The 22,324-nt window shown below is 46.0% G+C and overlaps 1 protein-coding gene across 1 annotated transcript in view; it reads right to left on the bottom strand.

Moving 5' to 3' along the window:
* Positions 1 to 48: 48 nt before the first annotated feature.
* Positions 49 to 22,324, bottom strand: part of Flvcr2 (FLVCR choline and putative heme transporter 2) — a 63,994-nt gene continuing 41,718 nt past the window's right edge. Inside the window, exons 4-10 of the mRNA NM_199109.3 lie at positions 14,638 to 14,705; positions 12,555 to 12,658; positions 8,673 to 8,783; positions 7,468 to 7,573; positions 7,234 to 7,345; positions 6,574 to 6,629; positions 49 to 1,594 (exon numbers count right to left, since the gene is read on the bottom strand). Of these exons, the coding sequence (NP_954540.3) occupies positions 1,514 to 1,594; positions 6,574 to 6,629; positions 7,234 to 7,345; positions 7,468 to 7,573; positions 8,673 to 8,783; positions 12,555 to 12,658; positions 14,638 to 14,705 (638 nt within the window). The 3' untranslated portion in view covers positions 49 to 1,513. The remainder of the gene's footprint in view (positions 1,595 to 6,573; positions 6,630 to 7,233; positions 7,346 to 7,467; positions 7,574 to 8,672; positions 8,784 to 12,554; positions 12,659 to 14,637; positions 14,706 to 22,324) is intronic.

The raw sequence follows: 22,324 nt of genomic DNA, 5'->3' as shown, positions 1-22,324 counted from the left end.
TGGGGACCTCCCAAAGCTGCCGCTACCTCACTAAATGACAAGGCAGAACACTTTGAAAATCTTTATTGCCTTAAAATATCTTCTGTTACAAACAGGAAATACAAATTATGTTTTTTTAAATAAATGGATTGAGTAAACATGTCCACTTTGAACAGTTGAAGAAAAAAACACCTTTCTCTTGACAGAAAGTAAGGCTTCTCTCTGATCCATCCCTAACACTCCCTCCACCAGACGGCTGCTTCCCTCCCTCCTATCCACTGCTCAGGTCTATACACGTACACACACATATACACACACACACACACAAAACGCATGTGTGTACACGCAATCACATACCCTCTGGCCCAGTATCCCAGTACTGCAGGCAAACTGGGCGATCTGGTATGCTAAGGCCAGACACACTAAGATCCATGACCAGAGCTGCTCAAGGCACAGGAGCAATTAGCTGCCAGTTTCTCTTTGGGGAAGACACCACGAAAGCCTGTTAGTGGTGGGGAAAAAGGTCAACTGGAATTGGTTTAAATGGAATCCTTTTAAACGTAAAACACCTGACAAAGATTCCTGCTAGCAGGGGCAGGGAAAGGGTTCGAATATAGTCCTCAGCATACATAGGATCGTGTTTAACTGAAACAGACATGTCTATTTTAAGAGCCACCTTCTACCTCTTTCCTCAGAGATAGCCTTATGTGTCAGAGTAGAGTGAGTGAGAGAAACTTTTAATAAAGGTTAGAGCCATGAGCCCCTGATGGCTGCATTTCCCAGTGCAATATCCAAGAAAGATATTCTGAGTGGCCTGGGACACAGAAGGCCCTGAGCGAGCACCACCTTTGTAGGAAACACCTTCATCCCAGTGCAGAGCTCCACACACACAGTAGCCCCTAGCCCTCTCACATCTAGGCAGAGAACCCTCTAATCGGTTTCTCCTTTGGGGCCACGAAGGTTGTGTCTGGTTTATTGGTGTTTAGTCTCCTTGACTCTCAGGAAAGAGGATCTGAAGAAATGCTGCAGAGCTAGGGGGAAGGGCCAAGGCCAAGGGTTGGGATGATGGGCCTGCTCTGGCGCTTCCTCTCACGACCCTCAGGCAGAGCAGCTCCCCATTCTCATAAGAAGTGGCCATAAGACATTAGAAAAAGTTAATATCCTGAATAAGCTTTCTTAGGATAATTTTGCAAGCATTCTCCATGAGTGAAGAAAGGGATGAGAGAAGGTGAGAGACCAAGCAAGGATGGACTCCAACACCCTCCACAGCCTCTCCCAACACTAGCCCAAGACCTAACAGGGACTGGGGACCAGAATCCAGTCTGCATCTGAAGAGAGGTGAGGTTTTCCCTGAGTAAACCATCCAGGTTCTCAGGTAGAGTCCAGTAGGCTTAGGCACTGCCATGCAAGGCATGCACACATCTTCCAGTGGCTTCCAAAAGTTTCTCCGTGAAAATCTAAGTGCTGGCAGTAACAGCTAACTGGAACCATGAGGTGAGTGAGTGTCTGTGTTCCTGAGTCTCTGCTATCTCTCTCAGAGATGAGCCTCCGACAGGACGGTGGGTACCTTGCTGGTATTGCTCTCTTCCTCCTCCTCTTCCTCCTCCTGGACTTTCTAGAAGGCAAAGAAAACACAGCCCTGTCATAGAAGCATACAGACCTCCTCCAGCCTGACTGAAGCAGCTACCTAGCCATGACCAGTCAGTGCAAGTACAAGCCCAAGAGGCCACTCAGTGTCCCCATAGGCACAGGGAAACAAACAGCCCAGCCTGAGTGTGCCCCCAGACACTGCCCACCACCATCACCACTCATCGGAACAAAGCCAGCCTCCTCTTCCCACAGCCCCAAACTCACCTCCCCATGTTAGCAACTAAGCTGCCCCAGGTTCCAGATCAGCACCTCAGAATCCGGATCAGAGTCTCCAGCTAGCCTACTGGGAGGCAGCCCCCAGGATAGGGTTTATCATGATGACCATGGAATGGAGGCCACTAAAGTAATTTGTAAGACTATATGTGAACCCCATGACTATGTGGTTATCTGTATTCAGAGAGAAAAACACTGCAGAAGCTTTTGGGGAGAACCAGCTTGGACATGGATTTTTTTGGGGAAGGATGGCATGGAATTCATTTATAAGTTTCCTGTCTCACACTTGGTTAAGTGGGTTTGGGATTAAGTATGGCCTGGAAATTCTCCTGTAGGGACCCTGTTGGCATATTGCCAACTTGGGCATTTGTCTGTCTTGTAATTGCCAAAAGGACCTTTACACAGACATTACTACAGAGCCAGCACGGCTCAAAGCCCAGAGGAGGGTGTGCAGGGCCACCCAGAGGCATTGCCAGCTGGACAAACGGTGCTTTTGTCCCTAGGAATGCTTGAATCCCAACCATGGCCAGGGCCACAGCTGTAGTAACCCAGCCTTTCTCATTCTCAACCTCACGGGCCTCTTGGCACCAGATCTGCCTCGGCCATGACTAACCCCCATTCAGACGACTCAGAGCTGACTTGGTCACTGTCTATTTGACACACACAATCTACAACATGCCTTCCTCCTCCGAAGCCACCACCTCAAAATCACCCTCAGAAATAGCTTGGGAATGTTGCAGCCCTACTGTTTAGGTATTGGAAATCCAAGGTTTCATAGTCAAGGTCAAGTCATTTACTCCGTCCTTGAGTTCTCTACCTAAACAACATCTCACTGGTGTATAGAATGGGCAGCTGCAACCAGACTGGTGCTCTGGCCTTGCTGGGTTCTGATAATGTGTTTATCTCCAAGTCTCTGAGTCGCACTGAGCACTACAGGGCAGAAAATGACCAGGGGTCCAGAAAAAGGATGCCCTGTCTGATGTAGCTTCCTTCCTGTGAGCCCCAGCATGACTCTGACCTGCCCTTAATTCCAAGTACCTACAGATAGATGCCAATGAGGGCTAAAATACAAGGGTACAACGTAGGTGAGTCCTATTATAAGGACTTACGGTCCCTAGTCCCACTCAGTGTTGCCTCTAACATTCTACACTCAAGGAGATTGAGCCAACAACTCCACTTGATTAATAAACAAATGTACAAGGCTCTGGCTCCAACCCGAGTGAGTGAAGTTTTACAACAACTGAAAGGGAACTCTGCACATCTGAAGACGTGACATGTAGTGTGTAATTGACTACAGAGTTTATCTTTTAAGAAAAGTGTGTGTAGGGGCTGGAGAGATGGCTCAGCGGTTAAGAGCACTGACTGCTCTTCCAGAGGTCCTGAGTTCAAATCCCAGCAACCACATGGTGGCTCACAACCATCTGTAATGAGATCTGATGCCCTCTTCTGGTGTGTCTGAAGACAGCGACAGTGTACTTATATGTAATAAATAAATCTTTAAAAAAAAAGTGTGTGTACGTGTGTGTGTGCGTGCGTGTGCACGCACGCGCGTGTGTGATGCAGGGCCTGAGGAAGGCATCCGGTACCCCGAAGCTAGAGTCACAGGACCTTGTGAGTTGCTGGGAATTAAACTATTAAACTCGGGCAATATAGTATTATTCGTATTCATGTGTAATATATAAATATATCTTATTTACATTCCTTGTTTGTTTTTATCTTCTAACTTAAATACAGCAAGCTCATGTCACATGACACAAAACTCACGGTCCCAATTAAAAAATGTTTTCACCAAGAATCTATTTTATCACAGACCCCTTTTCCCAGCGTTATTCTAAATCATTGTGTCTCTTTATACACAGCACAGTGAAAGCCCAGGTCCACGGTGGCCTTTGCTCCTCACACTGGGCTAGATAACAGCATTCCTACCTCAGGCTTTCCCTGTCTCCCAGTAAACACTCTATTATGGGCTCCTCCCCCTTGCTATCTACCGCCTGCCAACTCTAGAATGTGGTCGCAGAATACAAACAGTAAAGAACTAAAGATTCTCAGTTATAAGTCGGCATATAGCCTTGAATGCCCAAAGCACTTCCTACAGCAAAGTTTTACCGTAGAAAACTGGCAAAGGTTTTTCAAAATGATAAATGCCCAGCTTTGGCACTCTTGTACACTACAGTAAAGGAACACTGATAGAATTGGCTGTGTCTTTCTAAAGATGTTAGCAACCCATAAAAGTTTTTAAACTGCATGACAGCGAATCCATTTTCCCAGGAAACACTGTACACTTAGCAGCAATCCGGCTTCCATCATACTATCCCCAGTCCATTCTTTATAATGTAGGAGGCACAGAGGCCTATGTGTTTACCCATGAGCACTAGGGGAGCCAAGAATGTTAAATACACAAGGTTGCCCTTTCCACACAGGGTTATCCCTCCCAAGGGAGAGAGAGATACTTAACCTGCTCTTCCCAGAAAGCTGGGAGTGGGTGTGGTTAATAGCCTGATGACCTTTCTGACTTCATCGGATCCTCCCCAGACCTTTATCTAAGCTTGTTTTTCTCAGTTAATCTACAGGACCCATCTTTATAGAAGGCGTCACATGGACTTTTCCGAGAGTTTCAGTGTAGTCACCTCTGATCTGTAGCTTACTTTGTTCCTCAAGGAGATTGATGTATGTTTTGTTATACACACAGGATTGAGTTCATTGCTACCAGGGAAGTTTTCACCACATTGTTCTGTGCTTTTAAAATGCCTAAAATAAACTACTCAAGAGTTAGACTACCCAAGTATGAGCCAACACCTGCTTCTCAGTTGTGCCAAACCAAACTGCCTTCTTGCCGCCCACAGGTCATTATTAGTCTGCAGTGTGTGGTGGTCACAGAGACAACCCCTCCCACATTATAATATTAACACCACACTCAAATCAAGTTAACCAGCCACAAAGTAGTGTTTATAACAATCATAAATACTTTTAATGTGAAACAAAATTGTTAAATAAATTATAGCTTCCTCATATTAAAGAATACTGTGAAGTCATTAAAAGTGCATTGTGGAAAACTGGTAGCCTTGGGGTATTGTAGTAATTAGAATAGTCTTTTTAAAGAAGAAGGGGAAGGAAGTGGGGGGAGAGGAAGGGAGAAAGGGGAGAGAGAGAAGAGAGGGAGAGAGAGACCAAGATCAAACAACTAAACCACCCCCCCCCAAAAAAATGCAGGCTCATCCTGTACTCCCAGCATTCATTAGGCTAAAGCAGGATAACCACCATGAGTTTGAAGCCAGCCTGGGCTACATAGTAAGTTCTTCACTGGCCACCGAGAAACAACAAGATGATGGCTAAAACCAAAAAAGCCAAGGCTGAAGAGATGGCTGCTTCGATGGTCCAAGCATCCCCCAATAAGCATGAGGGCATGAGTTGAGATCCCTAGAACCTAGTCAGATGTTGGGTGGCCATAGTGACCCACCTGTAATTCTAGCCACAAAAAGTGGAGTCAGAATCCCCAGAACGACCTGGCTAATGAAACTAGCTATATGCATGAGCTGTGGGTTCAGCTAGATAGTCTGCTTCAGTGAAGAAGGTACATACCCTACATGTATGCACATGCACTACATGTGTGCAGGTGCATACACGGCAAATAACAGTTCTAGGTGATAGACATTATGACATGATTTAAAGACTTTTGTATACTGGCTATGTTCATTTCTTTCTGTGAAGGATGGTATTTATCTGTAATGAATTTGATGGTGTGTGTGTGTGTGTGTGTGTCTGTGTGTCTGTGTGTGTGTCTGTGTGTGTGTGTAAAACAAAACAAATATTCTACTGTGGTTCTTTACCCTCCCAATTCCTTTCCCCCTCACTTGAACCTGCCTCTTCCTCCATGCTGGAACTGAAGGCAGGCTCTGGGAATGCTAAGTAAGCACTCTGCCACTCACTGAGCTCCCACTCAGACTTAATCCTATCATTTTGGTTAAAGTAGTTTCCAGCTAACATGGGCAGGTGGCAATCACTTCTCTTCTAGAACATACCCCTGGTCCCACCCCAGTCCCCATTGCCACCAGCTCCTGCTTCTTGACTTGCCCTTTTAGAGGTCTTCTGACAACCTGTGGGCTCTATCCCCAGAACCCTGCCTGCAGGCTAACCAGTACCATCACAGAGCAGTCAATCCAGGAGCCTGTGTTCCCTCGCTAGTCACAGACACCAAGTTTATAGCAGTGATGCCAAGGACCCAAAACTTAGTTCAGGATGCTGGTTAGCAGTTTGTAACAGCAATGATAATGCTCTGAGGACCACAACAGGAGACTGGAGCTGGTTGAAAGTCAAAGATGGGGTTGGAGAAGGAGCTCAGTGGTTAATTGAACTGGCTGCTCTTACAGACAGCCCATGTCTAGTTCCCAGCACCTACAAGATAGCTCAAGACCATCTGCAAGTTCACTTCCCAGGGATATGATACTTCCTTCAGGCATGTGCATGGTACACATATGTACAAGCAGGCGAACACTCATAACACACAAAATAAAAAGAAAACAAAATGGAAGAGGATTCTAAGAAATAAGAGCGATACTGGACACCCACTGAGGAAACCCTTTGGATGCCATGTTCATGAGAGGTGAGCTTGTCTCACAGTCCCTACAAAAGCCAGTTCCTCTGGGAGCTCCTGTAAGCCCCACCTGTGTTACGACATCGTTATCAATAGCTTAAGACCCAGATCCTGCCCGCGCCAAGCTCCCACACACTCACGGTCTCAGGAGCATCCTTGTTCGCCCTCTGCCTCCGAAGATCTGACTTAATGAAAGCTGAGATCAAAAACAGGAAGAGCGTCAAAGCAGAGTCACCAAGCAAGTCCACGGGTCAAGGTCCCATAAGAGAAGGAATCCTCGCTTCCCTAAGGGTCACGGCTATCCCAATCCTACCTCAGAACATCAAGATGGAGCTGGCGCCATCACCCCAAAGCACTGCTGTGCTGGAGAGGCAGAGGCCAATAATGACACTGGCATTCGCCCAAGGATCTCTTTAGAAGGAACTTCATACATACTAACCACCACCCACAAATCCTCTGGAAACTGAGGCCCCCAGAGACTGGTCCACTTGTATAAGTTGTGGAAGTCAACATCAAACATGGGCCTTCTAATGCCAAAAAAAAAGGGGGGGGGGGTTGGGGATTTAGCTCAGTGGTAGAGCGCTTGCCTAGCAAGCGCAAGGCCCTGGGTTCGGTCCCCAGCTCCGGAAAAAAAAAACAAAACAAAAACAAAAACAAAAACAAAACCTAACCCATCCCAAACAGATCCACCAAGCCCGCTCATCTACCCCCACATGTGTGCTGTCCATTATAATCATCAGTCAATACACAGGTGCCCATGAGTACCCTGAGCCTCTTCTGGCTCTCAGACCTGCACTCACCTGTTAGAGCTGATCCGAGGGCAAGGAACACACACAGGAAGATGTTCCCAGGCACGGATCCATAGTTGTCAATAATCTGGCCTTGGGAGATGGTGAAGATGATCCCGAATACCTGGAAAAATGTAAGGAAGGCAGGGAACGAGGCTTACTCGAGTAGGCCACGGGGAAGATTGAGATGCCATACTATTACAGGATCACAGCAAGGCGACGAGCAAAGATGAGACAGAGCCCTACCTGTGCTGACACGTTGAGGAGGCCAGACGACACACCTTCAGACTCGGGGTATGTGAGCTCCACAGCAAACTCAAAGCCCAAGGGCAGATAGCCAGTCATGAAGAAGCTGAAGTCCAAACCCAGAGAACAAGGCAATGGAGAGCCTCCAGAACAAAATTGGGAGCCCTCAGACTCCCTCCCTCCCTCCCTCCCTCCCTCCCTCCCTCCCTCCCCTGCTTTTCTCTTCCCAGCAGGCTATCTGCCCATCCTCTATGGTGGACGTCTAGGCCTTGTGCTGAGTGGCCTCTAATGTCTTCCACGTTCTTCCCTCCAGCAAGCAATGACACATTAGCATTTATGGAAGGAACAAGAGTGTCTGGTGTGTTTCCGTCTCACTTGAGAATGTGTGGCCCAGGTCTGCAGGTCCTGGGTTAGAAGGGGGAAGTCCCTGGACATTGGGCTACATCACCATGGATCTCTGGAACTTAGAAGGAGGAGTTTGGAGTCCTCTTTATTTCCTCCCCAATAGGAAGCCAAGAAGCACTGGGAGCCAAGTATTTCTCTCTCACACACTTTCATAGACATGCTCACACTGCCTGAGGGAACATAGCTGGGAGGTGGAGCCCAGCAAAGTCTCTACAAAATATCTGTGGCTCTGTGCATTTTGTCACCCGACACATCTGAAGATGCCGGATCCTCCTACTGGCGCTATGCTCCCTTGGGTCTTCATACCATGTGACCTCTCATTCCTTCCAACTGCCCTACAATGCTGGCCACACTTGTTTTCCTTTTTAGATGAGGAGACAATAGCTCAGAGCATGCCTGTGTTCTGATGCCCTAGACCCAGAGCCACTAAACAGTTCCTAGAATCTCAGGTGTGTTTAAGGCACAGGCCATGCTTCATTCCAACTCACCAAGACAACCCAGCTACCTGATGTGACTCAGTTTTTGTTTATGGTTCTTGGGACAAAGTCTCTCGACATAGCCCTAGCCGTGTAGAAAACTGTAACTTACCATGTAGACCAGACTGGTCTCAAACTCACAGAGATCTGCCTGCTTCTGCCTCCTGGGTGATGGCATTGAAGGCCTGCTTCATTGCCATTTCCACATCTCCTGAGGCCAGTGAGGAGGCAGCAAAGGAGCCATGCATGGCATTGTAGGCTACAGGCCGCTCTAGAAGCCAGGGGATGTGTTTTCCAATGAAACAGGTCAGACATGGGACTTACCCTAGTGAGCCAGCAGTGATGAATACTATCCACAAATGGTTCAGGTTCAAGGTGAATGTATATACCACCATGCCCACCAGAGTCATGATATACACTACCAGGGTTGTCTCCCTGTGGAGAAATGTAAGAGAGTTGAGTTACATATTCTACTAACAGTACCATTCCACAAGGATCTGCTGAGTATCTGTTCTATTTCCAACTCTCTGGAGTGGGCTGGCACATCTGCCTTCATAGAAGTGTCTCCATATAGATGCGTAACACTAATCCAACGATTATTCATTTACAATAAATAATTACACCATGACCAATATTACAAAGGATAAGACTAATAAATATGAAGTCATTCTGCCAGCTGCGTGCTCTGTTTCTGTACAGACCTCTCTATATATCCACTGGCTATAGTCAAGGTACTGATGGTTAAGACTACTTAAAGCTTTCTTCTTCTTCTTCTCCTTCTTCTCCTTCTTCTCCTTCTTCTTCTTCTTCTTCTTCTTCTTCTTCTTCTTCTTCTTCTTCTTCTTCTTCTTCTTCTTCTTCTTCTTCTTCTTCTTCTTCTCTTCCTCCTCCTCTTCCTCCTCTTCCTCTTCCTCCTCCTCCTCTTCCTCCTCCTCCTCTTTTTCTTTTTCTTTTCTTTTTTTCTTTTTTGAGATAGGGTTTCTCTGTGTAGCTTTGACTGTCCTGGAACTCACTCTATACACCAGGCTTGTCTCAAACTCAGAGATCCACCTGCCTCTTGTTCTGAAGTACTGGGATTCAAGGCCTCAGCCACCACGGCACAGTTTCCTTAAAGCTTTCAATGCTGCTTGCTACATTTGGAGTAGCGAACCCCTATAGCAAGGCTGGGCAGTAGTCTGGCTTGCTGACTCCCTCTGTGTGTTCTTCCAGTGGCCATGTGCACAGCCTTTCTGGTTGATTCTATTGGATCTGAACTACTCTGCTCCAGACAATGGAGCTGAATGATAAAGTTCTCTAATCCTGAGCTCTAAACCTAATCTAAGTGCGCTGTACTCTGAAGGCAAAGGGAGGACCTGCTACCTACTCCCTTTCACTTTGTGCTGGGTCTTATGTCAGACTTACCCCTCCCACGCTCTTCCACACACTCCCTTCACAGTGTTGGCCACTCAGGAGTGTCTCTTGTGGCCCTGATGCCTGCAAACAGACTTGCATTCTGTTCCCCATATCACTCTGCATAGGGTGCAGACTCAGCACACTCTTCTGCCTGCCTTGAACACCTGGACTCAGGCATAAGTGCTCAAAATCTTTACATGTCTCCTCAGAAGCCAGGAACGCAGTGGGACACAGCAAGTATACTATAGTATATGAAACTAATACTTTTATTTGAGTTTGTTTTGGTCTGACTCACTCCAGCATAGTCTTACATAGGACCCATCAAATCAAAGGTCAATATGAACTGTTATGCCTAAAGTGTCTCCTCAGAGCTGACCCCTGGGAGCACTTCCTGCACCTGCATTGTGGTTTTGTTTTGTTTTTTTCTTTATAAGCTGACAGAAAAAAAATGTCTGTTGTCATAGTTTCAGACCCAATTATGAGCTATATCCCTGGTCTGACCAGTATTAAAGTATGCATTCAATTCCTGTCTGAGATTGGTGTTCTTGTGGTTTGTGGAGCGACTCTTAGACCACAACAGGGTTCAGATTCTGTAACATACTTTACATGTGTTTATGACTGCAATCTCTGGCCACCCATAATTTTATCAATGAAGATACAAAGGTTCATGAAGAAACAGAGCTTCATTCTGTGTTCAAAGTCACTAACTGAAGCTGGGCACTAATAACCACATGCCTTTAATCCCAGCACTCAGGAAGCAGAGGCAGATGGATCTCTGAGTTTGGGTCCAGCCTGGTCTACAGAGCAAGTTCCCGGATAGCCAGGGCTATACAGAGAAACCTTCTCTCAAGTAGTCAGTCATCAGCTGAGTCAATGCAGAAGGTAGGATCTGAACCCAAGCTTGGTTTGAAACCTCAGTTATGTCTCAAGCTGTAGACATCAGAAGAGTAATTTACTATGCAGTTGCATTTTGCAAAGAGCTCAAAGCCATAGCCTTCAGAAGATGCAACTCTGCCCTGGTTTTAAGAATAAGGGGCCTCTACCCTTCACCCCATCCATTCCCTCTATTTCCACCAACCTGCAGAAAGCATCCTCAGGAGTGTGAGTCACTCTCAGTGAGTCTACAAACCCATCAAAGAGTAATAAACACACAAACAAAACAAACAAAAAATTATTTTTGCTGAGTTTGTTAAACCACAACTCTACCTTCATACTTAAAACAAGCAAATTAAAAAAAAAAAAAAAACCTATTCCTAGTCCTAGCCTGAGATAGACCTCAATTCCCAGGTTCCAGCCTCCAACCCAGAGTTTGGAGAGGAAGAGGTTGATTGACAGCTGGACACTTTTACTAAGAACGGAGCGAGAGTCTTCCCAGGCCTCCACTATATCTTCTAATTCATCTAAATAAATCATCTGGCTGCCCACAACCCAGTCAGGCCAACATTCCAGTCCCTCCCTTCTGCTGCAGGGCAGGCCCTGGAAGAAGGGACACTTGTGTCCTCTTGTCAGGGGTGGTCAGCCTTCAGTACTTTTGTTTCTGGCGGAAACAAGCAACTAACAGATGTGGAGACGAGAAGGCAGCCAAACTTCACCAGCGGTAATTAAGCAGAGCCAGGCTCTTCGTCCTTAGTGAGCCTGGCAGTCACATCCCTGGGAGTGGCCTCAGCTGGCCTTTCACGAGGCCAACCAAAGTGAGACTTGGCCTGCCCAGAGGCTTACAGAAGTGGGTTTGTGTGGCAGAGAACAGGTCGACCACTGTCTTATGCCTGCAGACACTGGAAATTTTGGAGGCTTCGACCAAACAGCCTGGGATGCTGCCTACCCGGTGTAGCGCCATCCTGGTTGCTGACCCGCAGCTAGTGTTCTCTGAACACCCTCTGCCTGGGGGACAACACAGAGTCACAACCAGACGGGAAGGACAAGCCTGGCCATGTAGCCATTTTTTGCCTAGCATATACAGATCCTGAGATCGATTCGCAACACATGGGTGTGAGTTAGAAGTAGGTTGAGAGAATTCCTCCAAGGCTGACTGATGAACAGATGCCCAGCAAATGCCAAAGTCTTCCTGTCCACATCCCCGGGCTCAGATTACAAGCACGTGCCACCATGCGTGTCTTTTTAAGTGTATCCTAGGGATCAAACTTACAGGGCAAGCACTCCTCCATTGAGCTAGCTCTCCAACCCCAGCTCGAATCCTTACAAAGCAGACCCTTCTACTGCACTGGCCTCTGGAGAGTGGGATGTCAGGATTTTGTATTTATAGGCCAGGGTTAGGTCGGTATATACTAAACGTTTTTATGATCACTCTGGGCGATTAGGCATATACTGGATAATCAGGCCCAACGCATGTGATATTTGCAAGCAAGATAAAAACAACCGCAAGATTAAATGCACTGTGAACCAGACTAAAACACAAGAGAGCTCAGTTAGCCCAGAGCAGCCAAGCACATGGGTGGGTGAGATCGCCTGCTCACTGCTCCTTGGGGTTTCTGCAAACTTTCCAACTACCGAGACACATATTTTGTTTTCTGCCACCCCCTACACACATATTTTGTTTTCACCTCTCCGTCCTCTCTTCTTTCCATTAGGCTTTTGGTTAGGGAGGAACGCTAAGCCAGCCTTCCTGTCTACTACTCCAACTCCCAAGATCCCACAGAGTGAGTAGAGTTCCACTTTGTAAATGAGGAGCCAGAGAAAGGCAGTCAGAACTGCCTGTTTGACCACTTAGACCTCCCGCTGCTTCGCCCCAGAGCTAACTACTGAGTTCTTAGTACACATCTCAAAAGTGATCTTGATGGGAAAGGAGTCACTTACTTGTAGGTTTTGGATTTATCCAGCCAGATGCCCGAGATCATAGCTCCAAACATCCCCGCGATGACAATGGTCAGACCAATTCTTCCAGCATTCACTTCTTGCCCCTGGGGAGACCACAGAGACCACCCCACGGTGGCCAGTAGTCAGCAAATACCAGGACAAGATGGCCCCTAAGACAACAACCTCAAGAAAATTCTACAATAGCTGTTCTGACCAACAATAACACCCTAGCTGTGCATCTATGGCCCTGTGTTCTGGAATAACATGATCGGCCAAATTTTGTCCTTAAAACCACTTACAAGCTATATATTTTTTTTTAATTAGAAAAAATAAATTAGAAAGTTATATAAAATTTTGAAACAAAATTCCGTCTGACCTGGAATTTGCTAGGTAGACTGAGTTGGCCTTGAACTCATAAAGAACCACGTGCCTCTGCCTCCCAACTGCTGGGATTAATGAAGTACACCCCATGCTTACTCAGCCCAGATATTTTTCAATTAGTCCTTACAGCAGTTCTATCTTATGTATCAGTTTCCATTTTTATGAAGGAAAAAACTCTCCTGGAGCACATACGGTTATTTCACCCTATCATTCAGATGGGTTTACCCTGTGGTCAGGTATCTCAGGATAGCTATGAATGTGGCCCAATATATTTGAGGATGACAATGTCAAAACATGTTGGACAGTCATAATAACAACAATAATAATAATAATTTATTGTATGATATAATATTATATGTAATATTACATATTACATATTAATATAACAATGTTGACATTGTTTAATTCTCATAATCCCCATCACACAATTAGGAGTCAATCTATATGTATTTGATGGTATAAAACAGAGGGAGAGTGAGTCTGACCTGCTAGCCCAAGGTCACAGGAACTCATTGTTTTAAAGACAGAGCTGGGCCATGACCTTAGATCTAATGATGGTGGCTTCTGCCCCTGCAAGTATGACATCCATGGCCTTGGTGCACCTGACTCTATAACACTGTTTCACTTTCCCAATATCCAGCCTCTGGAAACACTTTTCCTAAACGCTTTAATTAGTTCCAGGACAGCTAGGTCTATATAGAAAGACCTTGTCTCACACAAGCAAAAAAATAATAATTAATTAGTTAGTTAGATGGCTCAGTGGTTAGGAGCACTGACTGCTCTTCCAGAGGTCCTGAGTTCAATTCCCAGCAACCACATGGTGGCTCACAACCATCTGTAATGGGATCTGATGCCCTCTTCTGGTGTGTTAGAAGACAGCTACAGTGTACTCATGTACAAAATAAATAAATCTTTTCAAGAATGTCTTTCCTTTAAAAAAAAAAAAGAACACTTAGGAGCTCAAAATTAAACATTTCCCATATAATAAATATGCGACTATACATAGATCCAAGTGTTGTTGCTTATTCTCTAGCCTCTTTTATGTAAACTCTTATTTTATTTTATATGTTTGGGTGTTTTGCCTACATGTATGCCTGTCTACCACATCCATGCCCAGTGGTTTCAAGAGGCCAGAAGAAGGTTTCTCGTCCCCAGGAACTGAGGTTTCAAGTGGTTTGGAGCCATCATGTGGGTTCTGAGTTCTGAATCCAGGTCCCCTGGAAGAGTAGCTAGTGTTCTTTCATTTCTCTAGCTCTTATTCTCTACTCTTCCAAAAATAACATTACAAGAGGTAATTGTAGCTGGGCAAAATGGTGCATGCCTTTAGTCCCAGCACTCAGGTAGGCAGAGGCAGGCAGATCTTGTAAGTTTCAGGCTAGCCAAGGGCCAAGGCTGTATAATGGAATTCTGTCTCAAGGGGGCAGGGGAGAAGAAAGGCAATTATATATCTTTTGCAGAAAAGAAAGAAGTCTCAGATGATAACAAGATTGTAATATTTTGACATAGTCTACTGTGACATAGTTTAAAACCACCAAAACTTATATTGAGACCCAGGGCCATCTCCCTCCAAATCCTGTAAGCACACCCCACATCAGAGACTACCTAGAGCTAGCTAGACCCAAGAGTGGATCGCTACTCAGCTTCTGCAGAGACAGACTTAGACAGTATCTCCCTGCCCATCATGCTTGGGAATCAGCCTTACCGGAAAGTGCATGATCACCATGCGATTCAGCAGAGTGGATAAGGCATAGAAAGCACCAGCATTCAGACCTGAAGGAGGAAGGAAACACATTAGGATCTGCGGCCTCCCAAACCACAGGCTAACAACATCTCCCTCCTCCCTGCAGGCATCATGGCAGTCCTATAGCAAGGGAAGAAATCATCATCCCCACTACCACCCTGTGTGATGTCCTCAGAGGAGAAAAATTCAGGGGTATATGAGGCTGGTTCTCCTGAAAGAAATGCGTGAAAACAATTCAGAGTAGCCACTGTAACCCTTTCTTAGCCACATACAATCACAGTATGTGATTAGCCTGCCCTGGGAATGACTGTGCAGGACCACTCTGGTCAGAACCATTCATGTTCCTTCTATCAGCTTTGTCTAGACCTGCGGGGTTCAGACAAGCAGTAGGTGTTCGTCACCTTCTCCTAATGAGCCTGCTTTCCCTGTGAGCATCCAGACCTTGGAGCCTTGGCACCCTTCCACCTGCTGGCTGTTTCTCTCCTCTCTCCACTCCTATGGGTCTATTGGGTGACATTAAACCACATCCAAGTGAGCATTTAGTTGACGTCATACTTCCTCGATTTATTCAACCAATAATGGAGTACCTAGAAATTACTGATAGAAACAGAGGCTAAGGGACCGGGGAGGAGGCTTGGTTGTGTAAAGTTTCTGCAGCTAAAGCATGAAGACCTGAGTTTGCATCCCGAGATTATATACACAGAGCCAGGAGTGTGTAAGTGCTGAGCTTTGGGGGAGGGCGGAAATAAGCAGATTCCAGTGCTCTCTGGCCATCCCACATAGCCAAACTGATGAGCTCCGAGTTCCAGCCAGAGCCTATGCTTCAAAAGAATACAGTGAATTGGGAGGGAGAATGGGGGACACTACGATCAATCAGAGGGGGGCAGCAGATAGGTATAATCAAAATGTGTTACATAAATATGTGAACATTTCAAAGAACAAATAAAAAATACTTTTTAAAAAGGTAGTGACCTAGGAAGACACCTAATGTTAACCTCTGGCCTCTACATAGGTACATATGCATACACTCAATGAACACATATGTATATATAAACACACATACATTTATCTATATGTAAACATATAGCTTATGAACATGTTATATATAGATATATATGTATGTATATATAAACACATTCACAAAGGAAGGAAGGAAGGAAGGAAACAAAGAAAGAAAGTAGATAATAAAGTGATTTGCCCAAAGCCACACAGTGAATTAGTATCTATGCTGAGAGAGGAACTGACCTAAGGAAGAAAGGGCCTCCTGGCCTTCCTTCATGGATAACAGCAATAATGTTGAGGATGATGAAGATAATGCCGGTGACGGCAGCACCAGATACATAGGTCCTAACCCTGTCCCAAGGACCTTACAAGTTTTACAATTTCCCTAGAAGTCAATAGTGTTAGCATCTCCATTCTATAGATGAGAAAAATGCACACAGTTAAAAGGCAAATGCAAAACCGAATGAGGTGATACATACTGGTAGTCAGACCCCACACAATCCTAGCATTTTTAGAGTCCAAGGCAGGAGGGTCATGAGTAAGAAGGCCAGTCTGGAAAAGATCCAAAGAAAACAAACAAAACAAAACAAACAAACAAACAAAAACAAAAACCCAAGCATAAATAGATACCATAAAGCAACAGCAATGAAAGTTGAATACAATAATCTCTCTGGTGGAGCACCTCCCTGGATCACAGCTCTCCAGCCTTGCTTTCCAAGGTGCCCAGAAAGGATGGACCAGCGAAAAGTGTCACTGTATTCAAGGACACACTGAATGGCCTGGGGTCAGATATGACTAGGTCTGTCTGTCCATTTTTAATCACAGTTCATTTTTTATCATTAGCAATACTGCTGAAATATAGCTGACACTCTCCCTATATCAGGCTCCCAAGGGAACAAGATACAAAGTGAAGGCCAGATTCCCACACAAAATAGATAAGAACTTTCATCCCCACCCAAATCTGGGTCAGGAGTTACCCCTGCTGTCTCCAGAACCCTTGACATTAACCACTAGGTTTCATGATTTAAGACAAAGGTGTCTTCAAGCCAGGACTATTTCTTCCCATCCCAGCCTCTCTCAACAGATCACCCCACAGATGCAAAAGGTTGGGCTCATTGTGGCTTCCTCAAGACAGGCCTAAGTGGTCCAACAAATGCCGAGTGTCACCTAAAGTTATCACAACTGCCAGGCTAGTGATTGTCACATAAGACAACATTCTACAGAGGACCAGAGAGAGATGGCTCAGTGGGTAAGGGTACCTGCTCCCATATCTGAGGACCCAAATTCTACCACCTAGGGCCCACATGGTAGAATGAAAAGAAGTTGTCCTCTGACCTCCACAAGTGTACGGTGACACACACAGGCACACGCTCACATACCCACAGATAATACTTATATAGAGAACCTTTAGTTGGTGTTCAGTCAGCGTCTCCTTAGAAAGCAAACCCAACTAACTTCCACCACACACCCAGATACTTAGAATTCCATTCCTGAGTCAAGATGGTCATCAGGAGAAAGGTCCTAGAAAGTGGGGTGAGTTGGAATTCGGGAGGGAACAAGGAAAAGAAAAACAAAACAACGTCCTGCTCCTTCTCTTCTCACCCTGTTATCTTCCCACCCTTCCTGCTCCCCCATCTGCCTCCGGGCCTAGGATGACCCCTGCCAAAGGCAAGTGAACCTGGCTCTAGGTGGACACCTGTTCTCAACTTGGGTCTCCAGCTGGGATGACAAGACGGGCAGAATCCAAGGAAGCAGATATTATGCAACTGAAGGGGGGCGGGGAGAACACTTCAATATTAGCATTTCTGTGAGGAAAGAGTCCTGGGAATACCAGCCCAGGGTGCTAAAGCTGAACTCAAGATCAGTGAGTTAGCGGCCATGTATCTATTGGCATGTAACCAGACCCACTTCATCCGGGGCTCAGGGAATGAACTCCCGTAATCTGTGTTTGAGCGAACCTTCGAGAGGATTCTGACAAGGCTGAAGTTGGAAATACTGACTTAGTGTGGTTTATCAATAGCCTCTCCCTGTGCCCAGCTCCACAACCATGGAAAAGACGAAGGGCAGGGAGCAGAGGCAAGCTCTGGAAGACTGCCTGTCTTTCCCACACTCTATTCACTCCCCCTAGAGGAGTGAGCAATGACTCTTGAACCAATCTTTAGTGCCCAACCCCATATCTTCAAACGTTGCCAGACAAGTCAGACAATGTGAGTCCACTCCTACGTGCACTCCAAAAGGTTGAGCACCTCACACCCAAGAGTGGGAAGAGTGGGCATGAAATGCAGGCTCTGCCCTGAGGGCGCGGCACCTCCTCCACAAAACCCGGGGATGGGCTGAGCTCTGATCACAACTGCAAGGAAAGCCCCTATTAGCTCAGTGCAGAGGCAGTGTGTACACCCCGGGAGCCTGCCATGCTGCGGGGCGCATCACTGGAATGGGCAGGTCCTAAGGAGAAGAGCAGATGTGACAGCCATCACTGGGAGTCCCTTTCCTCTTTTTGAAGCCAGCCCCCAAAACACACACACCAAAAAGACTATCTCAAGGACCACTAAAAAGTTCAAAATGTGTTCTTTTAAATAAGAATCTTCTAGAATGGGACTTGAGAACCTGCATTTTAACAAAGGAAGGAAGGGAGGAAGGAAGGAAAGAAGGAAGGAGAGAGACAGGTAAAAGAGAAAGGAAAACATATTAGATGTTTCTTAAAACTAGTGTTTGGCTTCAGGAATACAGAGGATGAAACACCAGACCAAGACTCACAGGTGGTAGGGTTCACATGGAAGAGAAAAAGCCCCAAGACCACTGCCCCTTACCCACAGCTACTTCAGGACTTCCCAAATCTGAGGCAAGTCAGAGTTGCCTAGAATGTTTATGAAAGGCGGGCCTCCACCTCTGCTGTCTGCATCTGAGTCCCAGAAGAGAAGCACAGAAAACCAAATTTTTAATCATGTATGCTACTGGATTCTCTGTTTGAGGTAGCTTGCTGTGCTGGCTGGATTTCTGTCCCTATGGCCCAATACCTGGGAGAATGAGCTTTTAGGGGAGAAAGGTTTCTCTTGGGTTCAGGGTTTCAGAGTTGGCCTCACTGTTTAGGGCCTGTGACGGGCAGTGCCCATCACTGTGGGGAATCTGCAGTGGAGTGAAGACCCTCACCTCACCACAGCCAGGAATCAAAAAAGAGCCAGAGCCCCAATATTCCTTTCAGAAGCATACTCACAATCATCCTTAACCCCAGTCCCAGGCGGTTCAACAGGCGCACATGTGCTGCACATGTGTTACACATGTGGATATTCAGGCAAAGCATTCATATACATAAGATAAAAACAAATCTTTAAAAGTTATATTTCTAAAAAGAATGCTGGAATTAGAGTCATGTACCACCACACCCAACCCTCTTCTTCTTCTGTAAGAGTTGGGCACGGTGGCACATGTCCTTAATTTCAGCACTTAGAAGGCAGAAGCAGGTAGACTCTGAGTCCAAGGCCAGCTTGCTCAACAAAACAAGTCCAAGAACAGCCATGGCTACACAGAGAAACCCTGTCTCGAAAAGCAAAACAACAAAAATTTATTTTTATATCCATGTGGGTTTTTGCCTGAATGTATGTCTGTGTACTACATGCAGGCCTGGTGCCCTCAGAGATCTGAAGAGGGCATTGAGTCCCCTGGAACTGGAGTGACAGATGCTGTGAGCCACTCTGTGGGAGCTGGGAACCAAACCCAGGTCCTCTACAAGAGCCATCTGAGCCATTGCATCAGTCCCATCAATTTTTTTAATGAAAAAAATTACTCACACTAGTTGGAGGTGGTATACACGACTTTAATCCCAGCACTCAGGAGGCATAGGCTGGCAAATCTGAGTTGAAGCCAGCCTGGTCTACAGAGTGAGTTCTAGGACAGCCAGGGCTGCACAGAGAGACCCTGTCTCACCCCTCGCCCCCAAAATATTACATACAAAGTAATGAATTTCATGGTGGCACTCACATATGTCTTTGTACTCTATTAAACTCCTTGTAGGCTAGGATCTTATAGGCACTCTGAGATCTCTGTCCTGGTCCCTCCTACAAGGTAGAATAAAGGTAGGACAGGAGAAGCCCAAGGGAAAGGGGGTCTCAAATAGAGGCTCCCAGACCAGATGTCAGACACCTGGGACCGTGATCTAGCACACACCTGCTGGCAGGAATGGGGACAGCCTGGAGAAGCTTAAAGCCTTCCAACATGTCCATAAGGCTCTACACAGACCATGAAAGAGCAGATTCCGACAACTTCCTGCATTGTTGCAATGTTTTGGTGACACAAAGGCCACTGTTCTTACTGCTACTCAGCCATTTTTCTTGACTAAATACCGCCTACAATGTGACAAGAGCCATTAGCAGTCCTGGGGGAAGAGAATGACTAGCAACCCCACCCCCCACCCCAGCATCCTTACCACTGCTGTAGACTCGAAGGTTTTCCAAGATCCTTATCACCACATAGGAGCACTTCCCTTGGGCTGTGGACTGTAACTTGGTTGTCAGAGTGCTTGCCTACCCGTGAATTAAGTCCTAGTATTGATCGCCATTACCACATAAAGCAGATGTGGTGGCACACGTCTGTAATCCCAACACTTGGGTTGTAGTGGCAGGAGGACCACAAGCTTTAGACAGTCCCCAGCTCATTCTGGGCCAGTCTAGGAGCCACAAGACCCTACCTTAAAAAAATTAACCAAATCATTATATTTAAAAGACTTTCCTATCTATTTCCTGAATTATCATCTCACCAAATAGAGCAGGAGGCATGCCCAGTGTCTAGTAGACTTACAATTCTGACTACCACTTCACTCATTCATTGGAACACGTGCTACCAATCATACAAGAAACCCCCATCTGTGTGACCCACAGCTACCCACCCCGCACTCAGCGTCAGCTTCAACCCCAGAAAGCATGTAAGTACTTACGTCTCCCAGAGCCACAAGGTGGCCTCACACACCCAGCTGTCAGAAGTAATAATGTCAACAGGCATCAGACGGATGTGATAAGACAGGGAACAAAGTAAGACTTCTCAGAGTCGGTTACAGAGTCGGTGAGGAGTCTGCATCTGGCTTCTGCTCTCACAGCCATTGCAGTACACTGAGCTCCACAGGGCAAGCGAAAGCCAGATGAGCACTGGGCAACTCTGTGCCCTGTGGAGGAAAATCAACTAAACATGGGCACAGGAGATCCTAAGACGCCAAGAGGCAAAATGTCCTTCCTCATATGCATTCTTTGTGCAAACCTTCCGGGAGGAGCACAAGAAGAAGCTCCCGGATGTTTCTGTCAACTTCTCAGAGTTCTCCAAGAAGTGCTCAGAGAGGTAGAAGACCATGTCTGCTAAAGAAAAGGGGAAAAGTGAAGATGAGCCATCTCTCCAGCTGCCTTGGCATGCAGTTTTAAGCATAGCTCTGGAAGAAAATATCAGGGCAACTGTAGAATATGCAAGAAAATGCTGGGCATGATGGTACATGCCTGTAATCCCAGCTACTGAGGAGGCTGACACAGGAGGCTCACATGAGCTTTGTCCAAAAGACTTGGGTTCTGTAACAAGAGAGGAAATGCAGGCTTTTGAGTTTAACAAATATGTTTGGATTCTGGCCCTGTCACTTGAAGCGTATGGCCTTAGTCGAAGTACCTAGTCTCTCTGAGTTTCAGACTCTTCCTCTGTTAAATGGGGATAATTACAGTAACAGCAGGAATTAACTCACACCAGATGGCAGGGGTGGTATGGAGCAATGACTTGTGCACCCACAGAAAACATGGAGTCACGGCCAAAAGATTCGCACTTTAGTTTGTCCTGTCAAACCAATCTCATGTCTTTGTTTCACAGATTACTGAGTGTATTGTACACTTGACTTAATTTTATCTTTATCCCATGGTTAAATGGTCAAGTGTAGGCTGTGAGGCAGTGCGTTTGGGTAGACCTACAACTTCTTTTTTGGTTCTTTTTTCGGAGCTGGGGACCGAACCCAGGGCCTTGTGCTTCCTAGGTAAGAGCTCTACCACTGAGCTAAATCCCCAGTCCCGACCTACAACTTCTTGAACTAACAGTGACCGTTCATTAGACTGGAATCCATCTGAAGGACAGGTATTTTGAAAGCTCTGGCCTTGTTCTTTTGCTTTGTTTTGTTTTGTTTTTCAAGACAGGGTTTTCTCTGTGTAGCTCTGGCTGTCCTGGAACTCATTCTGTAGACCAGGCTAGCCTCAAACTCAGAGATTTGTCTGCCTCTGCCTTGCAAGTGCTGGGACTAAAGGCCCGAGCCACCACTGGTCTGGCTATGACCTTGTATTTAACGTTCTTTGATCTCAGTTCTGATTAAAGATTGAAAAGAAGACACCTAAATCAGTGTTGTCAGGCAAGGCTGTACGCCAGTCTGAAGGTTAAAATTTATCATACCGAAGGCTATGAAAATAAAAGAAAAAGGAAATGTTGGGTTGCATTCAAGCGCATTTATAAAAAAAGCACTGGGCTGGAGAGATGGCTCAGTGGTTAAGAGCACCAACTGCTCTCCCAGAGGTCCAAAGTTCAAATTCCAGCAACCCCATGGTGGCTCACAACCATCTGTAACAAGATCTGATGTCCTCTTCTGGTACGTCTAAAGAGAGCTACCGTGTACTTCTATAGAATAAATAAATCTTTT

Source organism: Rattus norvegicus, chromosome 6, assembly GCF_036323735.1.
Source record: "Rattus norvegicus strain BN/NHsdMcwi chromosome 6, GRCr8, whole genome shotgun sequence".
Lineage (NCBI taxonomy): Eukaryota > Metazoa > Chordata > Mammalia > Rodentia > Muridae > Rattus > Rattus norvegicus.
Note: the sequence above shows the minus strand (reverse complement) of the source record. Positions and strands in the feature narration are given on the sequence as shown.